This window comes from Neomonachus schauinslandi, chromosome 11 (genome assembly GCF_002201575.2).
Source record: "Neomonachus schauinslandi chromosome 11, ASM220157v2, whole genome shotgun sequence".
NCBI lineage: Eukaryota > Metazoa > Chordata > Mammalia > Carnivora > Phocidae > Neomonachus > Neomonachus schauinslandi.
This window is the reverse complement of record NC_058413.1, coordinates 65,890,703-65,908,127: the sequence shown is the minus strand read 5'-3', so window position 1 is coordinate 65,908,127 and position 17,425 is coordinate 65,890,703. Positions and strand designations below refer to the sequence as shown.

The 17,425-nt window shown below is 46.0% G+C and overlaps 1 protein-coding gene across 1 annotated transcript in view; it reads left to right on the top strand.

Moving 5' to 3' along the window:
* The window catches only part of ME3 (malic enzyme 3), a 202,317-nt gene that overhangs the window by 160,522 nt on the left and 24,370 nt on the right, over positions 1-17,425 (top strand). Inside the window, exon 7 of the mRNA XM_044919338.1 lies at positions 8,939-9,048. Within this exon, the coding sequence (XP_044775273.1) occupies positions 8,939-9,048 (110 nt within the window). The remainder of the gene's footprint in view (positions 1-8,938; positions 9,049-17,425) is intronic.

The following is a 17,425-nucleotide window of genomic DNA, read 5'->3' as shown; positions in this document are numbered from 1 at the left end:
AGATGGGGGGGGGGGGGCGGCGGACACAGAAGGTAAAGTCTGGTCAAAGAAGTTTTAAAAATGCTTGCTTAAACAGGTTTCTTAATTCAGGACTTTTCAGAGCCTTCAATATACATTGCATATGTTACATGTAACATTCAGAGTTTCTCAAACATATTTAGCCACAGAAACTTTCTGAGAACATCTCAAGGGACTAGAGTTTAATGGAGTATATAAAATTAAAAAAAAAAAAAAAAAAGACCAAGAACTTTCGTGATTCTGTCAGCTCTAGTTCCTAGGAGGAAAAAATAAATCAAAGAAATCACTTCCCACTGGGTGACAACTGGTGTTCTCCCTGAGCACTCTGCTGTGAGAATCTTATGTGGAGGGGTTTTATTGGGGGACCAGACTGGCCTCCCATGGAAATATGAATGTTGCTTTTAGTCATCTGGTTTGGAGACAGGCTGAGCAAATTCACCTGCTCCTTCCAGGTCCCTTGTGTTTGTTCAGGCCTGAAAGAGGTTAGACCCAGGTGTTTGAAAGAATGGCAGGTCCTGACCTATGGAACAGAGAAAGCAGGTCTGCAGCGCCAGGAATGTTTTGCTCACACCACGTCCCTCGCGCAACATTTAGTCAGCTTGCTAGCGGGGTGGGCAGAGCATCTACCTTAGAATCTCCTCATCCTGGGGCAGCTGCATCCCAGGTGGCTGGTACACAGCTCTGTTAGTCCTGGACTGGGTCTTGTCACACTGTCATACCCAGCTCGCTCAAGCTCCCAGACATAGGTCGCCTTTTGCAGGCTTCCTCGTGCCTGAGCACTGGGGGAAAAAAAACCAAACTAACCAGCCACCCGTCAGCCCTGTGTCTTTAAGTGAGCCCTGGCCTTGGAATGCCTTCCCTGGCAGCTCCAAGGCCATTTCCCAGCTGAGTCTCCAGGGTGGAAAAGTCTGGGCAGCTCTGTGTGTGGCTTGGGGAGGGGCCTTTCTCCATTGCAGCAATTCTCCACTGGAGAAGCATCAGACAATCCTGAGCGCCTGCCAGGGCTTCAGGGTGAAGAGTTCAGACGTGCAGAAGGGGACAAAACAGGAGGAGCCTCCACAGTGAGGGGGCAGCTTCTGGCAGGAAAGGTCAGCAATATGCTGCCAGCACTAAAATCAGGAAACCGCCCTGAGCCCAGAGTCGCGCACCTGAGCAGGTCCCCTTTCTAGGGGCTCCTCTGCGCCAGCTGTCCTACCTGGAGGGGGCCTGCCTCGGCCTTCCTCGCTCAGCTGGTCTGCTGTGTCTCCACTCCAAGGAGACTTGAAAATACTCCACCTTCAGATATTCCTGCCCCATGTCGCTCTTACCGAGAAGGGTCAAACCTCCCCACTTTGAACTTGCAGAAAAATCTGAAAGCAGCAAGAGAAGGGGTCCCTGGGTAGCTCAGTCAGTTGAGTGGCCGACTCTTGATTTCAGCTCAGGTCATGATCTCAGAGTCCTGGGATCGAGCCCCATGTCAGGTTCCTTGCTCAGCAGGGAGTCTGCTTGTCTCCCTCTCCCTCTGCCCCTTCCCCCACTCGCACTCTCTCTCTCAAATAAATACATAAATTAAAAAAAAAAAAAGGCAAGAGAAAAGAAGACAGTTATATACAAGGGAAACCCTATAAGGCTATCAGGGGATTTTTAAGCAGAAACTTTCCAAGCCAGAAGAGAGTGGCATAATATATTCTAAGTGTTGAAAGGGAAAAATCTGCAGCCAAGAATACTCTATTCAGCAAGGCTATCATTCAGAATAGGAGAAATAGTTTCAAGACAAAAGCTAAAAGAGTTCATGACAACTAAACCAGCCCTACAAGAAATGTTAAAGGGAATTCTTTGAGTGGAAAGGAAAGACCATAAATAAGAGTAAAAAAAAATAGAAAGCACAAAAGGAATAAAAATAAGTATATCTGTAAAAATCATCAAGGGACTCACAAAATAAAAGGATGTACAGTATGATACCATATATCAGAAATGTGGTGAAGAAAGGAGTAAGGAATTTGAGTAAAGGGCTCAAATGTAAGCAGCCATCAACCTAATATAGACTGCTATCTGCAGAAGATGTTATATACAAACCAAATGGTAACCACAAATCAAAAATCAGTAATAGATATGCAAAGAGTAAAGAGAAAAGTATCCAAGTATATCACTAAAGAAAGTCAGGAAACTATAAAAGAGAACAAGAGAAGAAAGGATCAGAGAGGAACTACAAAAACAACCACAAAACAAGTAACAAAATGGCAATAAATACATACTTATCAATAATTACTTTGAATGTAATGGATTAAATGCTCCAATCAAAAGAGAGTGATGGCATGGATAAAAACAAGATCCATCTAAATGCTGCCTACAAGAGACTCATTTGAGATCTAAAGACACATGCAGACTGAAAGTGAGGGTATGGAGAAACATTTATCATGCAAATGGAAAACCAGAGTAGCAATACTTATATCTGACAAAATAGACTTTCATACTAAGACTGTAAAAATAGACAAAGAGGGGCACTATATAATAATAAAGGGGACAATCCAACAAGAAGATATAACAATTGTAAATATTTATGCACCCAAAATGGAAGCACCCAAATGCATAAAACAGTTAATAACAAACATAAAGGAACTAACTGAATAGTGATACAATAATAGTAGGGGATTTTAATACCCCACTTACATCAGTGGACAGATCATCCAAATAGAGAATCAATAAGGAAAGAGTGACTTTGAATGACACACCAAACCAGATGAATTTAACAGATATATTCAGAACATTCAATCCAAAAGGAGCAGAATACACATTCTTTTCATATGCACATGGAACATTCTTCAGAATAGATCACATATTAGGCCATAAAACAAGTCTCAACAAATTCAAAAAGATCAAAGTCATACCATGCATCTTTTCTGATCAAAATGCTATGAAACTAGAAATCAATCACAAGAAAAAATCTGAAAAGACCACAAATATGTGGAGGTTAAATAACACGGTACTAAACAATGAATAAAAAAAAAAATGAAAATGAAAAATAACAGTACAAAATCTCTGGGATGAAGCAAAAGCGATTCTAAGAGGGAAGTTTATAGCAATACAGGCCTACCTCAAGAAGCAAGAAAAATCTCAATAAATAGCCTAACCTTACACCTAAGGGAGCTAGAAAAAGAAGAACAAAGAAAACCCAAACCCAGCAGAAGGAAGAAAATAATAAAGATCAGAGCAGAAATAAATGATATGAAAACTAAAAAAAAAAAACAGTAGAACAGATCACTGAAACCAGGAGATTCTTTGAAAAGATTAACACAATTGGTAAATCTCTAGCCAGACTCAGAGAGAGAGAGAGAACTCAAATAAATAAAATCACAAATCAAAGAGAGAAATAACAACCGACACTACAGAAATACAAAGGATTGTAAGAGAATATTATGAAAAATTATATGCCAACAAATTGAACAGCCTAGAAGAAATGGAAACATTCCTAGAAACATGCAACATACCAAAACTGAAGCAGGAAGAAATAGAAAAATAGAACAGACTGATTACCAGCAATGAAATTGAATCAATAATCAAAAAACTCCCAACAAACAAAAGTCCAGGACCAGAAGCTTCACGGGTGAATTCTACTTAACATTTAAAGAAGAATTAATACCTAGTCTTCTCAAATTTTTCCAAAAAAAAAAAAAAAAAAAAAGAGGAAGAAAAACTTCCGAATTCATTCTATGAGGCCAGCAATACCCTGATACAAAAATCAGATAAAGACACCACAAAAAAGAGAACTACAGGCCAGTACTTTTGATGAACATAGATGCAAAAATCCCCAACAAAGTATTGGCAAACTGAATCCAACCACACATTAAAAGAATCATTCACCACAGTCAAGTGGGATTTATTCCTGGGATGCAAGGATGGTTCAATATTTGCAAATCAATCAACATGATACATCACATCAATAAGAAAAAGGATAAAAACCATATGATTATTTCAATAGTTATGCAGAAAAAGCATTTGACGAAGTACAACATCCATTTATGATAAAAATCCTCAACAAAGTAAGCTTAGAGGGAATATACCTCAACATAATAAAGGCCAGATATGAAAAACCCACAGCTAACAGCATACTCAATGGGGAAAAACAGAACTTTTCCCCTAAGGTCAGGTACAAGACAAGGATTTCCACTCTCACCACTTTTATTCAACATAGTCCTACCCACAGCAATCAGACAACAAGAAGAAATAAAAGGCAACCAAATTGGTAAGGAAGAAGTAAAACTTCCACTATTGGCAGATGACATGATACTATATGTAGAAAACCCTAAGACTCCACCAAGAAACTACCAGAACTAATAAATGAATTCAGTAACGTTGTAAAATACAAAACCAATGTACAGAAATCTGTAGCATTTCTATACACTGCTAATGAAGCAGCAGAAAGAGAAATTAAGAAAACAATCCCATTTACAACTGCACCAAAAAGAATAAAATACCTAAGAATAAACTTACCCAGAGAGGTAAAAGACCTGTACTCTGAAAACTATAAAACACTGATGAAAGAAATTGAAGACAACAGAAAGAAATCGAAAGACATTTCATGCTCATGGACTGGAAGAACAATATTGTTAAAATGTCTATATTACCCAAAGCAATCTACAGATACAATCCCTATCAAAATACCAACAGCATTTTTTACAGAACTAGAAAAAACAATCCTAAAATTTGCTGGGAACCACAAAAGACCCCAAATAGCCAAAGCAATCTTAAAAACAAAAAAAACCCTGAAGGTATCACAATTCCAGACTTCAAGTTATATTACAAAGCTGTAGTAATCAAAACAGTATGGTACTGGCAAAGAAACAGACACATCAATAAAACAGAATAGAAAGACCAGAAATAAACCCACAATTATATAGTCAGTTAATCTTCGACAAAGCAGGAAAGAATATCTAGTGGGAAAAAGTCTCGTCAACATATGGTATTGGGAAAACTGGACAGCTACATGCAAAAGAATGAAACTGGACCACTTTCTTACACCATACACGAAAAATTAATTCAAAATGGATTAAGGACCTAAATGTGAGACTTGAAACCATAAAAATCCTAGAAGAGAACAGAGGCTGTAATTTCTCTGACATCAGGCAAAGCAACTTCTTTCTAGATATGTCTGAGACAAGGGAAACAAAAGCAAAAATAAAGTATTGGAACTACATCGAAATAAAAAGCTTCTGCACAGCAGAAGAAACAACCAACAAAACTAAAAGACAACCTATGGGAGAATGGGAGAAGATATCTGCAAATGACATATCTGGTAAAGGGTTAGTATCCAAAATATGTAAAGAACTTATACAACTTAATACCAAAATAAAAATAAATAATCCAAGTAAAAAATGGGCAGAAGACATGAACCGACATTTCTCCAAAGATGACATACAGATGCCAACGGATACATGAAAAGATGTTCAACATCACTCATCTTCAGGGAAATGCAAATCAAAACCACAATGAGATATCACCTCACACCTGTCAGAATCATTACAATTAAAAACTCAAGAAACAAGTGCTGTCAGGGTGCCTGCGTGGCTCAGTCGTTAAGTGTCTGCCTTCGGCTCAAGTCATGGTCCCAGAGTCCTGGTATCGAGCCCCGCATCCGTCTCCCTGCTCTGTGGGGAGCCTGCTTCTCCCTCTCCCACTCCCTCTGCTTGTGTTCCCTCTCTCGCTGTGTCTCTCTCTGTCAAATAAATAAAATCTTTAAAAAAAAGAAAGAAAGAAAGAAAGAAACAAGTGCTGGCAAGGACATAGAGAAAAAGGAACCTTAGTGCACTGTTGGTAGGAAGGCAAACTGGTGCAGCCAGTTACTGTGGAAGACAGTATGGAGGTTACTCAAAAAATTAAAAATAGAACTACCCTATGACCCAGCAATCACACTACTATTTACCCAAAGAATATGAAAACACTAATTCAAAAGGATATATGCACCTCTATATTTATTGCAGTGTTCTTTATAATAGCCATATTACAGAAGCAGCCTAAGTGTCTGTCAATAGATGAATGGATAAAGAAGATGTGGTATATATACACAATACAATATTATTCGCCATAAAAAAAGAAATCTTGCCATTTGCAACAACATGGATGGAACTAGAGGGTATTATGCTAAGCAAAGTAAGCCAGTCCGAAAAAGACCTATACCATATGATTTCACTCATGTGGAATTCAAGAAACAAAACAAATGAACAAAGCAGGGGGAACAAACCAAAAAACAGACTCTTTACTATAGAGAACAAACTGATGGTTAGCAGAGGAGAGGTGGGTGGGGGATGGGTGAAACAGGTGATGGGGATTAAGAGTACACTTATCTTGATGAGCACTGAGTAATGTATAGAATTGTTGAATCACTGTATTGTACATCCGAAACTAATATAACACTGCATGTTAACTACACTGGATTTAAAAAATAAATTTAAAAGGTAAAAAGTAAAAAGTAAAGTAAAATAAAAATTTACTCATTAAAAAACTCAATTTAATATGAAAGAGTAATTGTGCACTGAACGAAGGTATTTATTTATAATTCTTACCTTATTTTTACCTCAGAGTAGTGTTGCTTAAAGGTCAAGTGTGGGGGGGGGAGGAGAGGGGTGTGTGGGTGTGTGTGTGCGCACATGCACGTGTGTGTAAGAAAGAGAGAAAGAACATGTATCCCATTGCTTTGTTGTCTGACCTTTTCAGCATTTTAGCTCCAGGCCAGTCATGGAGCAACACTGGGAATCTTGTGAGGATTATATATAGCAAAATGTCACCAACAACCAAAGACACTCTGTCCCCCTCCCAATCCAAATACATGAAATTCACACCCTGGGAAAAAATTCACAGTAAATTTTGGCTCGGCAAGAATAGCATTATATTTGTGCACAGGAGGTTTTCCTTTTCAGTTTTATTCACTGTATAAGGAGAAGGGGGCCGGATGGTAGGTCTGGAGATGCAGCGAGCCCCTCTCCTCACCACAAATAGCACTAGCTCTGTGACTGTAAATAAGAACTGTGGCCAAGATGACACGTGTGTTTTGCACTTTACAATTTAAAAATCACCCCAGCTTTTCATGCTCACAAAAGCCCACTGCAGTTGGCCAGGCAGACATGACTGTGCCCCCTGACAGATGGAAAACCGAGGCAGAATTGAGGAGTGCAGTGACAGGGGTCAGACTGCTCCGAGCCAGGTCAGGTGCACCAACCTGCTGACCCATGCCCAGCACTACTAGTACTGGACTGTGGAAGTCACAGTCTCTCCATTTCTGCCCCTGTCACATGAACCCACCTCCAGGTCCTCCCACCAACAGCTTCAACTCACTAAGGTTCTGGAAGGACCATGAGAAGAGCAAATATTTACCTGCCACTGGATTTCTATTGTGCAGGGTAAGCCAGGCACAAAATCATGAGGTTGAAAAAGAAGTTTCTGGGCTAATTCAGTACTACTCATCCCTCATAGCCACCAGCCTCATCGTAAAAATGCCCCCAATAGCACAGGGAGCCCACCAGGTGTGTGGCCCCCCCACCACATTTTCTAGCAGGGGCATAAATCTTTCTTTCCATAGCTGGTCCCAAGCCTCTGGTTCACACCAGGTTGGGAGTGGCAGACCCCTTCTCCCTAGCTCCTGCCTCAGCACTCCTGGCTGATCAATCAGGGCACTTTTTCTCAATGAATGTGAACTCAGATACTGTTAGAGACAAATGGACCCATGTATGTATGTCTATGTATTAGGTAATTTTTAATAATTTGTGTCATGCTTGTTTCCAATAAAAGGCACAATAGAACAAACTATCACAATGAGGATCAAAAGCAAGAATGGAGGAAGGGGAAGGGTGTGTGCAGAAAGGGGGACTGAGGTTGCCTGCAGCACAGAAGCAGAAAACTGAGTGCTCAGCTTTCTCACAATGTCAACAGGAAAAATGGGTTACGAATAATACAGTCGCTTTGTAGGAAATACAAACTTTTCCCTGACCCTGAAATCTAACAGTCAATTGTAGCATAGATTTTGAATAAGGCATATCAAGCAGCTTAATGGGCATTGTCTTCATCCACCAAGGCAGTATTTCTCAGAGCTTCTGGACTATCAGAATCCAAACAATCTGGGGGTGGTCATCATTTCATAATGTATATGTATATCACAGTATCCCACTGTACGTCTTAAATATATGATTTTTGTGAATTCTACCACAATAAACCTGGAGGGAAAAAAAGTACATTCCCAAGCCCTGCCCCAAACTCACTGAGTGAGAATCTCTGGAAGATGAGCCTGGGGCTCTGTATTTCGAACAAGCTCCCAAACTGATTCTTGTGTACCTGCAAGTTGGCGAACACCCTTATCAAAGTGTGGATAGATGACAGTGGCTTCACATAGTGGCCTTGCCAGCCTTCCTTGCATCTGAGCAGGAAGTGCTCAGGAGTGCGTGAACCCAGGAGAGTCTGGTGGAGGATCTCCAGGTCTCAGGACCCACCCAGGGAGATATGTGCAGGCTACAGAGGCTCTGTAGGCCCCAGTGGTTGGGAAGTCAGGGTTTCTGCATGCACTTGGGTGGGAGTGAGCTTGCTGCTGGGATTTCAGATGGCCGCAGGCCCCAAGGAGGGCAGGCCCCATCTCAGGTCTTGCCATCACCCCCCAGGGTCTGCCATCCATAGCCCACGGCAGCCCCCAGCCTACATTAGAGCCAGGAATATGGGCTCAGCAGACCTCCAGACCCAGGTGTTCCTACTCTGTCCCTTCCCCATCCTCATCCATCATGGGGGCAGGCAGAGCCCAGGAGTCCAGGAGCCAACCAGGTGGCAGAAACCCCAGCACAGGGGCCATGCTGCCCCCACTACCTCCTATCCTGTGCCTCTCCACTCCCCAGGGCAGGCTGGGATCTGCCAGGGACTGGCCATGGGGAGGCAATCATGAGTGCTTCCCTTTCCCTGCCCACAGGTTTGGAATAAATTGCCTCATCCAGTTTGAAGACTTTGCCAACGCCAATGCCTTCCGCCTGCTCAACAAATACCGCAACAAATACTGCATGTTCAATGATGACATCCAAGGTAAGGCTCACCCCGCCTGACAAAGCCACTGAGGACTGAGGCCTTCCCACAGGCTGCCCTGCATGCCGGAGTGGGGGCGCCTCCCGGCTCGCCCGCTGCCCACAGCTGGGGCAGAAAAAGCATTCGTGTTGGGGCCAACTCCCACTTGGCTGATTCTTAGCTCTCTGACTTTGGAAAAGTCCCTTAACTTTGCTAGGCCTCAGTTTCCTCACCTATCAAGTGGACACGATTACTGCTTCAGAGGAAGTAAGAATTATGGGATTTAATATCTGAGAGAAATACTAACCAATGCTGCCATTTTCTAGCCAGCTGAACCTGGGCTAATCAAATCTCTGAGCTGTAGTTGTATCCTCTAGTCATTGGGGATGATAATAACTGCCTTGGAAGATTATTATGAAAATATAAAGAGCTAATGTATAGAAAGTACTAGTATATAGGACTCATCAGACCAGAGTATCAGTCACCATAAAAATGGCCTTTCCCAGCCTTAGTAACTCACTCTTGGATTTCCCAAACACTAGGTGTAGCCCTGTCCAGTCCATAACTTGGCTGGAATGCATGCTACTCAGAATGATAACTATGAAAGACATTGACACCAGGGCCCCAGGGCATTCCAAAAGCCAATGGGAAGTATCTTCTAGTTCAGGGTCAACTGGGTTACCTGTTCTATGGCCCAGAAGTATCTGAAGGCACTTGCTTCTTGCTGTGGAGATGCCAGTATGTGAAACTGGAGGGGAGGGGGAGTCCCTTACACATCATCTCTCCTGATCCAGGCCTTCTCAGTAAGAGCATTGGGAACCATTCCCAGTATTTTATAAGCTCAGGAGAAACCTGAGGACATACAGATTATTATTTAACAAATGAAGTTTGGCATGCAAAATCTTTCAAAAGCAAAAATGCATGTCAGAACAAGAACAAGTTGGTGGGGGACAGGTGTTGGTCCTTAGGAGTAAAAGATTGGCCAACCCTTCCTTTTTGCAGATGAGACCCAAAAAGGTCACAACTTTTCATCAGATGAGTTAGGGTTACACTTAGGAGAATTCAAACCCGTGTAATAATAGCTAAGGTTTAGAGCTGCATATTTATTGTACATCAGGCACTGTTCTAAGTACTTTACACTTTTGATCCTATGAGATTTTATCATCTTTGTCTTAGGAATGAAGAAACTGAGGCACAGAGAGAATAAGCTTATATAGTAAGTGTAGCATTGAAATTTGGACTCAATTCTAAGTTCATAATCACTCACCATACAGTTCTGAGACCTTACACGATTACAAAACCAAAGGCCCCTTCCTTTCCTGTGGCCCACATTAAGGGCTAAAGAAATGTGATAAATGGGTTTTTTTGGTCATAAATTTTCAAGAGGCAGGAGAGCACAGTTAAGCATTTTATTAGACAGTTAAGATCAAAATATATGACTTCAGCACTTGAAGAGTGGGTAGCCAGAGAGGGGAGACCCAGTAAGGGCAAGCTGACCCATGGCAACCCCTCCCCCAGCCCGGGGGATGCTGTCCCCCCAGATGTATGGGCCTGGGCCAGGCATTGGCTGCCGGCCCGGCCTCACTCAGGGAAGTGGGGTGCTCTGCACAGACCAGGCAGCACATGCACTCCCTGCCCGCCTGCTGGCCACCCCACTGTTAGCCCAGTGGGCAGGGCTGGGACCACGGCCCTCGAGGAAACACCTGCAGGCTAGCCCCTGACCGACTCCCCTGTCACGGCCCTCACTCTGAGTCAGCGGCAAGACAGCCATCCCCCTGGGCCCATGGGGCTGCCAAGGCCAGAAGGTGGGAGTGGAAAACAAGTCCACGGGGGCCGCACAGCTGGTGCAGACTCCAGATGTGCGCACGTGCACACACACACACACACACGCAGTCCTGTGTATACATCCTTATAAACATGGGCACAGGGACACATCCGGGCGCTGCCATCCTCTGCCTCCACTGCCCCCCACCGCCACCAGAGAGCACCTCTAGGATGAAACCAGGGCTGTCAACTCCCTCTTCACGAGAAAGTTCACACTCCCCCACTGGAGGCATAAGGCTTCAGGGGTCTGCCGATCTCTGCCCCCCTTGCACCCCCACTCTGTCCTCTGACCTGCCCTTACTGTTATCCTCTGACCTCCTTGCCTGTCGGTTCTCTCTGCACATGAAAGCGCTGCTCCTCAGTCCTCCCCATCATCTTCGCCTGAGGAACTCCTGCTTAGCCTTCACGACTCCGCTTCAGGCTTTCCTGTCCCAGGGAAAGCCTCGCATCGGCCCTTGCTCCCCCAGTCTGATTTGGGTACCCACTGGGAGTTCCCACAGTGCCCCCGTTAGTCCTCTTACCACACTGTACCCCAGATGCCTACACTGAATCATCTGTCTCCCCAGGAGACGATAAGCTTCCAGAGACAGAGACTGTGTGATCTGTTCTCATTCCAGTTCCCAGCACGGCATCCAGCACATTATAGCTGCTTCATAAGGAACTGGAGAATGAATGAATGAATGACATATACATACACACACACACACACACACAATGACCTTCTCAGAAGCACACCCACCAATTCCTGGGGGCATGTCTACCTCGGACACCTGCCCCTGCAGCCTCTCTTGTCCAGGTCATCATGCACGTTCAGATGCATATACATCTTCACATGTGCACCTCGTGTACACACACGTAGCATTTTTTAATTAAATCAATTCATTGGCTTTTGTTTCCTGTTAATAGCCAGTTCCAGCAGAGTCTATTTTGCTCCCAGGCAAAGCCAGATGGAATAGTTTTCTGGGCCCCACAGCAGACAGCAAAGGAATTTCCCATTCTTTCCTCAGAAATTAAAGACTAAAGTCATGAATCTAAAATGTGTAACAAGAGCTAGCAAATAGTGGGGCACCTGGGTGGCTCAGTCATTAGGCGTCTACCTTCGGCTCGGGTCATGATCCCAGGGTCCTGGGATCGGGTCCCACCTCAGGCTTCCGCAGGAAGCCTATTTCTCCCTCTCCTACTCCCCCTGCTTGTGTTTCCTGTCTCGCTGTGTCTCTGTCAAATAAATAAATAAATAAAATCTTTATAAAAAAAAAAAAGAGCTAGCAAATAGTACCAGAATGTCAGGATCCCTATAATATCAAGTCTTTGATCAGGACAGCCTGACCGTTAGGTATGACCATAAGTGACAAAAGTAAAGAGATGGGCATGGAGGTGGACCCCCCCAGACCTTCCTTCAAGAAAAGACTTGTCCCAACTGCTGACAGGGCTGTCAGCTGCATCAGGCAGAGAGTCTCAGCTACAGAGAGCCGCCTTGCCCATGGTCCTCCCTGCCAGAGACGCCCTCACCCAGTGATGTGGGAATAGAAGCCCAACCACTGTGGCCCAATGGAGGACAGTACAAAGGGGACATTTTAACTCCAGAGCTCCCCACGAGGTTGGTTGAGGCTTTGAGGACTACACACAGCCCGGCTTCTCCTCTGCCCCATCCTGCTTCCCGCCACACACCTCCCGCCCCCCCCCGCCGCCTTCCATAGGTGCTGATCCCAAGGGCATTTCTTGGTAACATCCAGAACACTCCACATGTCTCAGAATCTGCTTCCCAGGGAGCCCAAGCTGCAAAGTGATAACATTTTGCATGCACACAGGACTTAAGATGTAAAAAGTGTTTTTCGTACACACTATCTCACAACTTCCTTGAAATAGCCCCTCTCCCTTCAGGGAGGACAGACATTGCTGTCCCATGTCACAGGTAAAGAAACTGAAGTTCAAGGATTACCTTTTGCTCCAGGTCACATAGCCAGCCAGGCACAAGGTGGGACTAGAACCTAGTTATTCCTGATTCAGAGTTCTCTATCTGTCTCCATGACATCAGGCTGCCTATTCCCCCCATGTGCATGAGGCGGTGCAGTGAGTCTCCTTGCTAAGGATTAAATTCCAGATCCCACATAAGTGGGGGTGTCACTGGTCTCCAGCAGCCTGCTGCTCCCATCTTCCCCATCCCTTCCTCCAACTCCCCCAGTTTACAGACCAAAGAGGAGGCCCAGAGAGGGGAAGGGGCTTGTCTTCATCACCAGCTGGTTACTGATGGGTCCAGGACCAGAAGCCTATGATGTGTGTCCTCAGTGCTAAGTGGGCAATTAGGAGATGGGTGAGGAATTCCAGGACTTGTGGGACAACATGGAAGATTAAGCTCATGCTAGAATTGGCCCCTTTTACCTCCAAATACAAAGTAAAGAGAAATGAAACATAAAACAATATAGCCATGCTCAAAAATAGAAAAGGAACATCCACATGCAGACTTGAAGAGGGTTGAGAGAGAGAGAGAAAGAGGGAGGCATGACAGTGGCAAACACACACCAGAAACAAGTCACATGTGGTTGCTGGGGCCAAGCCCAGCCCACCCCAGCAGGACCCCAGCAGGACTCATCGTCAGAATCTGCCCAGCACCCCACGCAAGGAACCAGGCCGCCCACATAAAAATGAGACTGGGCCCACGCTGCCTGCTCTGAACACCAGGCCGGCCTCCCATCCTTGGTGGAACTCGGAAGATCCGACCAAAGGCTTCAGGCTCCCCGCAGACTGCGCTCCGTGAAGGCAGGGGTAATGCCTTCCCGGCCAGTCTCCCGGCCAGTCCTGCTTGTCCCACACACCTGGGATTCACCGACCCCACAGGGCCGTCCGCATGCTGGGGCCTCTGGAGCCCCAGGGCTGGAAGGGTCCGGGGCTCCCCGGGGCTGCCGGCTGTCGCCTCTGCCCCCACCCCAGCCAGCTGACACAAAGCCTCCGCTGCCCCAGGCTGGGTCTGTGAGCCGGGCTGCGCATGCGCTGACTTACAGCCGGCAGTCTCCGCAGGCATTTTGGAAAAGGCAGGGGCTCAGGTGACTTGTTTCAACCAGGACCAGAGAAGCATCCCGCTCTTAGGGGAGGAGAAAGAGACCTGGAAGGGGAACAGCAATAGCAATGGTCATGCTGGAGGACAGGCCAGCGGTGTCCTTACCCAGGAGCCAGAAGCAGGATGCTGCTGGCCTAGTAACCTTGGCCCTCCAGCCCCCACTGCAAGCTGCTCACACCGTGCGGTCAGGGTCATGAAAGTCTAGCTGGCTTGTCCGTTCCAGAGCATCCTCCTACCCCACCAGGCTGCCCCGGACCTGCACTGCTCCCGAGTTCTACCACATCCCCGGGGCCAGGGGGCCTGTCAGGGTGCCCCGTGGTGGGTCAGGCCATCGGCACCCTCTCACACTTTCAAGTTTTCATTTGTGAGTCAGAGAGCTTAACAGTCAGACCTTGGATTGAGACAAGCCCAAGTCTGAATCTCCATTTTTCTGCTTTGTGCTTTGGCCACATGTCTTAAATCCTCTCAGCCTTCTTTTCTTTCTCTGCAAAATGGACATAACAGTATTAACAGCCAGGAAGGAGAATCGGCCAGTATCGATAGAATAAACCAGGATGCTTTTAAAAAGCCAGCATTACTGGCCCCTGTTTGTGGCGCCAGGGTGTTAGAAGGACAGGAGTGATGTGTAGGCGGGGATGGGCATGTAACAGTGCTCAGTTCTAGTACGAGCCTAGTAGGCTCCTGACACATAGGTATAGGGGTGGGGAGGAAGAAGGGTTGATACCCAAATACAGAGAGGCTCTGCTGGAGGTGAGGAGAGAGATCGGTGTGAGCACAGGAGTGGGCAAACCTGAGGAGAATGGAGGCAGAACCTTTATCCACGTTCCACATACACCCTATTCTTCCAGCCCACTGAGTTCCTCTCACTGTTCTATGAACTTTCTTCCAACTCTGTGGTTTTGAATGTGCTGGCCCCTCTGCCTAGAATTCTCTTCTGCTCTTGGCTAACTTCTGTGTATCCTTAAAGGCTCAAGCCTCACCTTCTCCAGGGTACCACATCCAGGGCCAAGCTTGTCCCACAGGGGTCTAGCTGACCCGCATCCTTCCCCAGAACCCAGGAGTCACCCACTTTGCAGAATGCCTCCAAGTTCCCCAGAGCTCAGATGTCATGATACCAAAGGGGCAGATGGCTCTGAAGACTGTCCAGCTGGTTTTCCTGCTTACAAGAAACCAGGAGCTATATCCAGTTCTTAGGGGTCTACTGCCCCCTCCCCCACACCATCACCACACACAGGGAGCAGCAGTTCCTGGCCTTTCCAATCTCTCTCCCTCACAGTGAAGCCTCCCCTGGCCTTCTAAACCTTCTCTCTCCAGAGCCTTTCTTTTTTTCATGAAGTTCTGTGTTCTGTGACTGTTCTTCACTTACAGGGCTGTGTCTAGCCCTGAGGTTCCCATGGGTCTCTTGCATCTGATCCTGGCTCCTCTGTGACCTCCCACTGCCCTATTGTATCAGGTAAAACCCCAAAGAAGCTAAGATGATGGTAATTATTCCCTCTGGTTCCGCCCAAATTCTGTCAGAATAGGTCTACCCCATCTTACGCATGGGCCAAGAACTGCCTTCTAGAAAGTCCAGGCGTTCCAGAAAATTCTCCTCCTGACACAGAGATAGGGCTGAAGTGGTCTAGAAGTCCTTTGCTTGGTATCCAATTAAGGGAACTTGAATTTTCTGAACATATGTGCTGTTAACTATCTATGAACAGATGGTTTTATTCATCCTTTTATATCCAAGGCCTAGCACAGTGAAGCCCCAGAACAGGCCCCCAGGACACGAATGAATTAATGAATGAATGCATGAAGGTAGCCAGCTGCTGTGGGAAGGTAGAAGCAGGCCTGGCCTGGCCTTGCAGGGGACAACACCCAGCCCCTGCATGGCCCCAGGCTTCTGAAGCCCCACGAGCAGACCCTGACCACGCCTAACTCCCCGCCCCTGTCCCCGTCTGGGACAGCAGCCTTGCCTCACCTGAGAAATGGCTAGTTCTTCCCCTTTTCTCCACAATCTGTTGTTCAGCATGGAAGTTCCTTTAACTTTGTCAAATGTGACTGTTAGAAACTACCTTTTCAGCTTGTCTTTTTGTGCTATTTCCTGACCGTACCACCTCTAATACTCCGTTTACAGGAAATGTAATTATGGAAAGCTCCCTCTGAAAAGGAAAACTTGTTTTTCTTTCATTGTGAATGGGAAACAGTCACACTTTGGGCAGCCCATGGCATTTATGGGCCCAAGCCAGGTTCAGCAACAGCCCTGCACCCCTAGGCTTCTCCAGGTGGTTACCTCCAGAAAGCTAAACGGCTTCCTTCCTCTCCACTTTCAAATCCCTAACACATTACCCAAGAGCTGTCCAAATGAAAGTTAATGATGGAGATAACTTTATTTGCCAAACTTGATAAGATGGGGCTCAAGAACTGCTCTTTTTCCTCTTGAGCTCTGGTCTGTAATTAGGGTAACTTGCCACTTCACAGGATGGCCCCAGAGGAGGATCCCAGAAAGGAAAGCAGGAGTGTGGGGCTCCAGGAGCCAAGTGCAGAGAGAGTTACCCAAAGGGAAAATGAGCAGCAGTATCCAATGCAGCTGAGAGATCAAGGGAAGCAGCAGCTGAGGACTGACTGCTGAATTTGGCAAGGTGGTGGGACAGGTGACCTTGTCCAGAGGTGGGGACAGGTGCTTGATTGGACTGGGTTTCAGGGAGACTGAGGAAAAAAGAAATAGCGGCAACAAGTATATTCAGTTCTTTACAAATAAGAAATAGTGTGGGACTACACAGAGCCAACAGAAAGCCTTTTAAAGATGGGAGCTTCATGACATATTTGTATGCTGATGGCAGTGACCCAGGAGAGGAGAAATCAAGGATGCAAAAAAAAAAAGGAGAGAAAATTACAAGACAAATTTCCTTGAGTAGGCAAAACAGGATCTGGCACACACGTGGAGGTGGCTTTGGCTAGGAGCAGGGACAGCTGACCTGTGGTGACAGGAGAAAAGGCAAAGTGTATGGACATGGAGGCAGAGGGTCTCTAGACTTAGTGGTAGGAGGATTCAGAAATTCTCTCCTGATTGTTTCTGTTTTCTTTGAACCTCACTTTCCGCTTCTGAGAGGGGAAAAACGTGGGGGCTCATAGTACCTGCTTGGTAGAGTTGTGTAAAGATTAAATGAGCAAATGAAGCTGAGCACACACACAGCACAGAGTCAAGGTCACGGTGAGAGTGATCAATAAATGGCAGTTGCCCTTGTATCCTTTCATGGAAATGTTCCATCCTTTCCTATCAGATTTCCCATTGTTTTGTGTTCTCTACCCCTTCTGGAGTCATTGACATCTGCCTAAGTTCTCTTCCTTCTACCTCCACTGCCCCTGCCTCCAGTTCTCCCCCAAGGAAAGCCCTTCACGCCCCTCCTGCTGCCTTCAAGTCCAAAGTCAGGAGAAGCTGGTGGGGCTTCACAGACCAGGAAGGGATGGAAGTAGCTCCCCCTGGAAGTAGCACACCCTCTCCCCCCCCCCCCCCCCCCCCCCCCCCCCCCCCCCCCC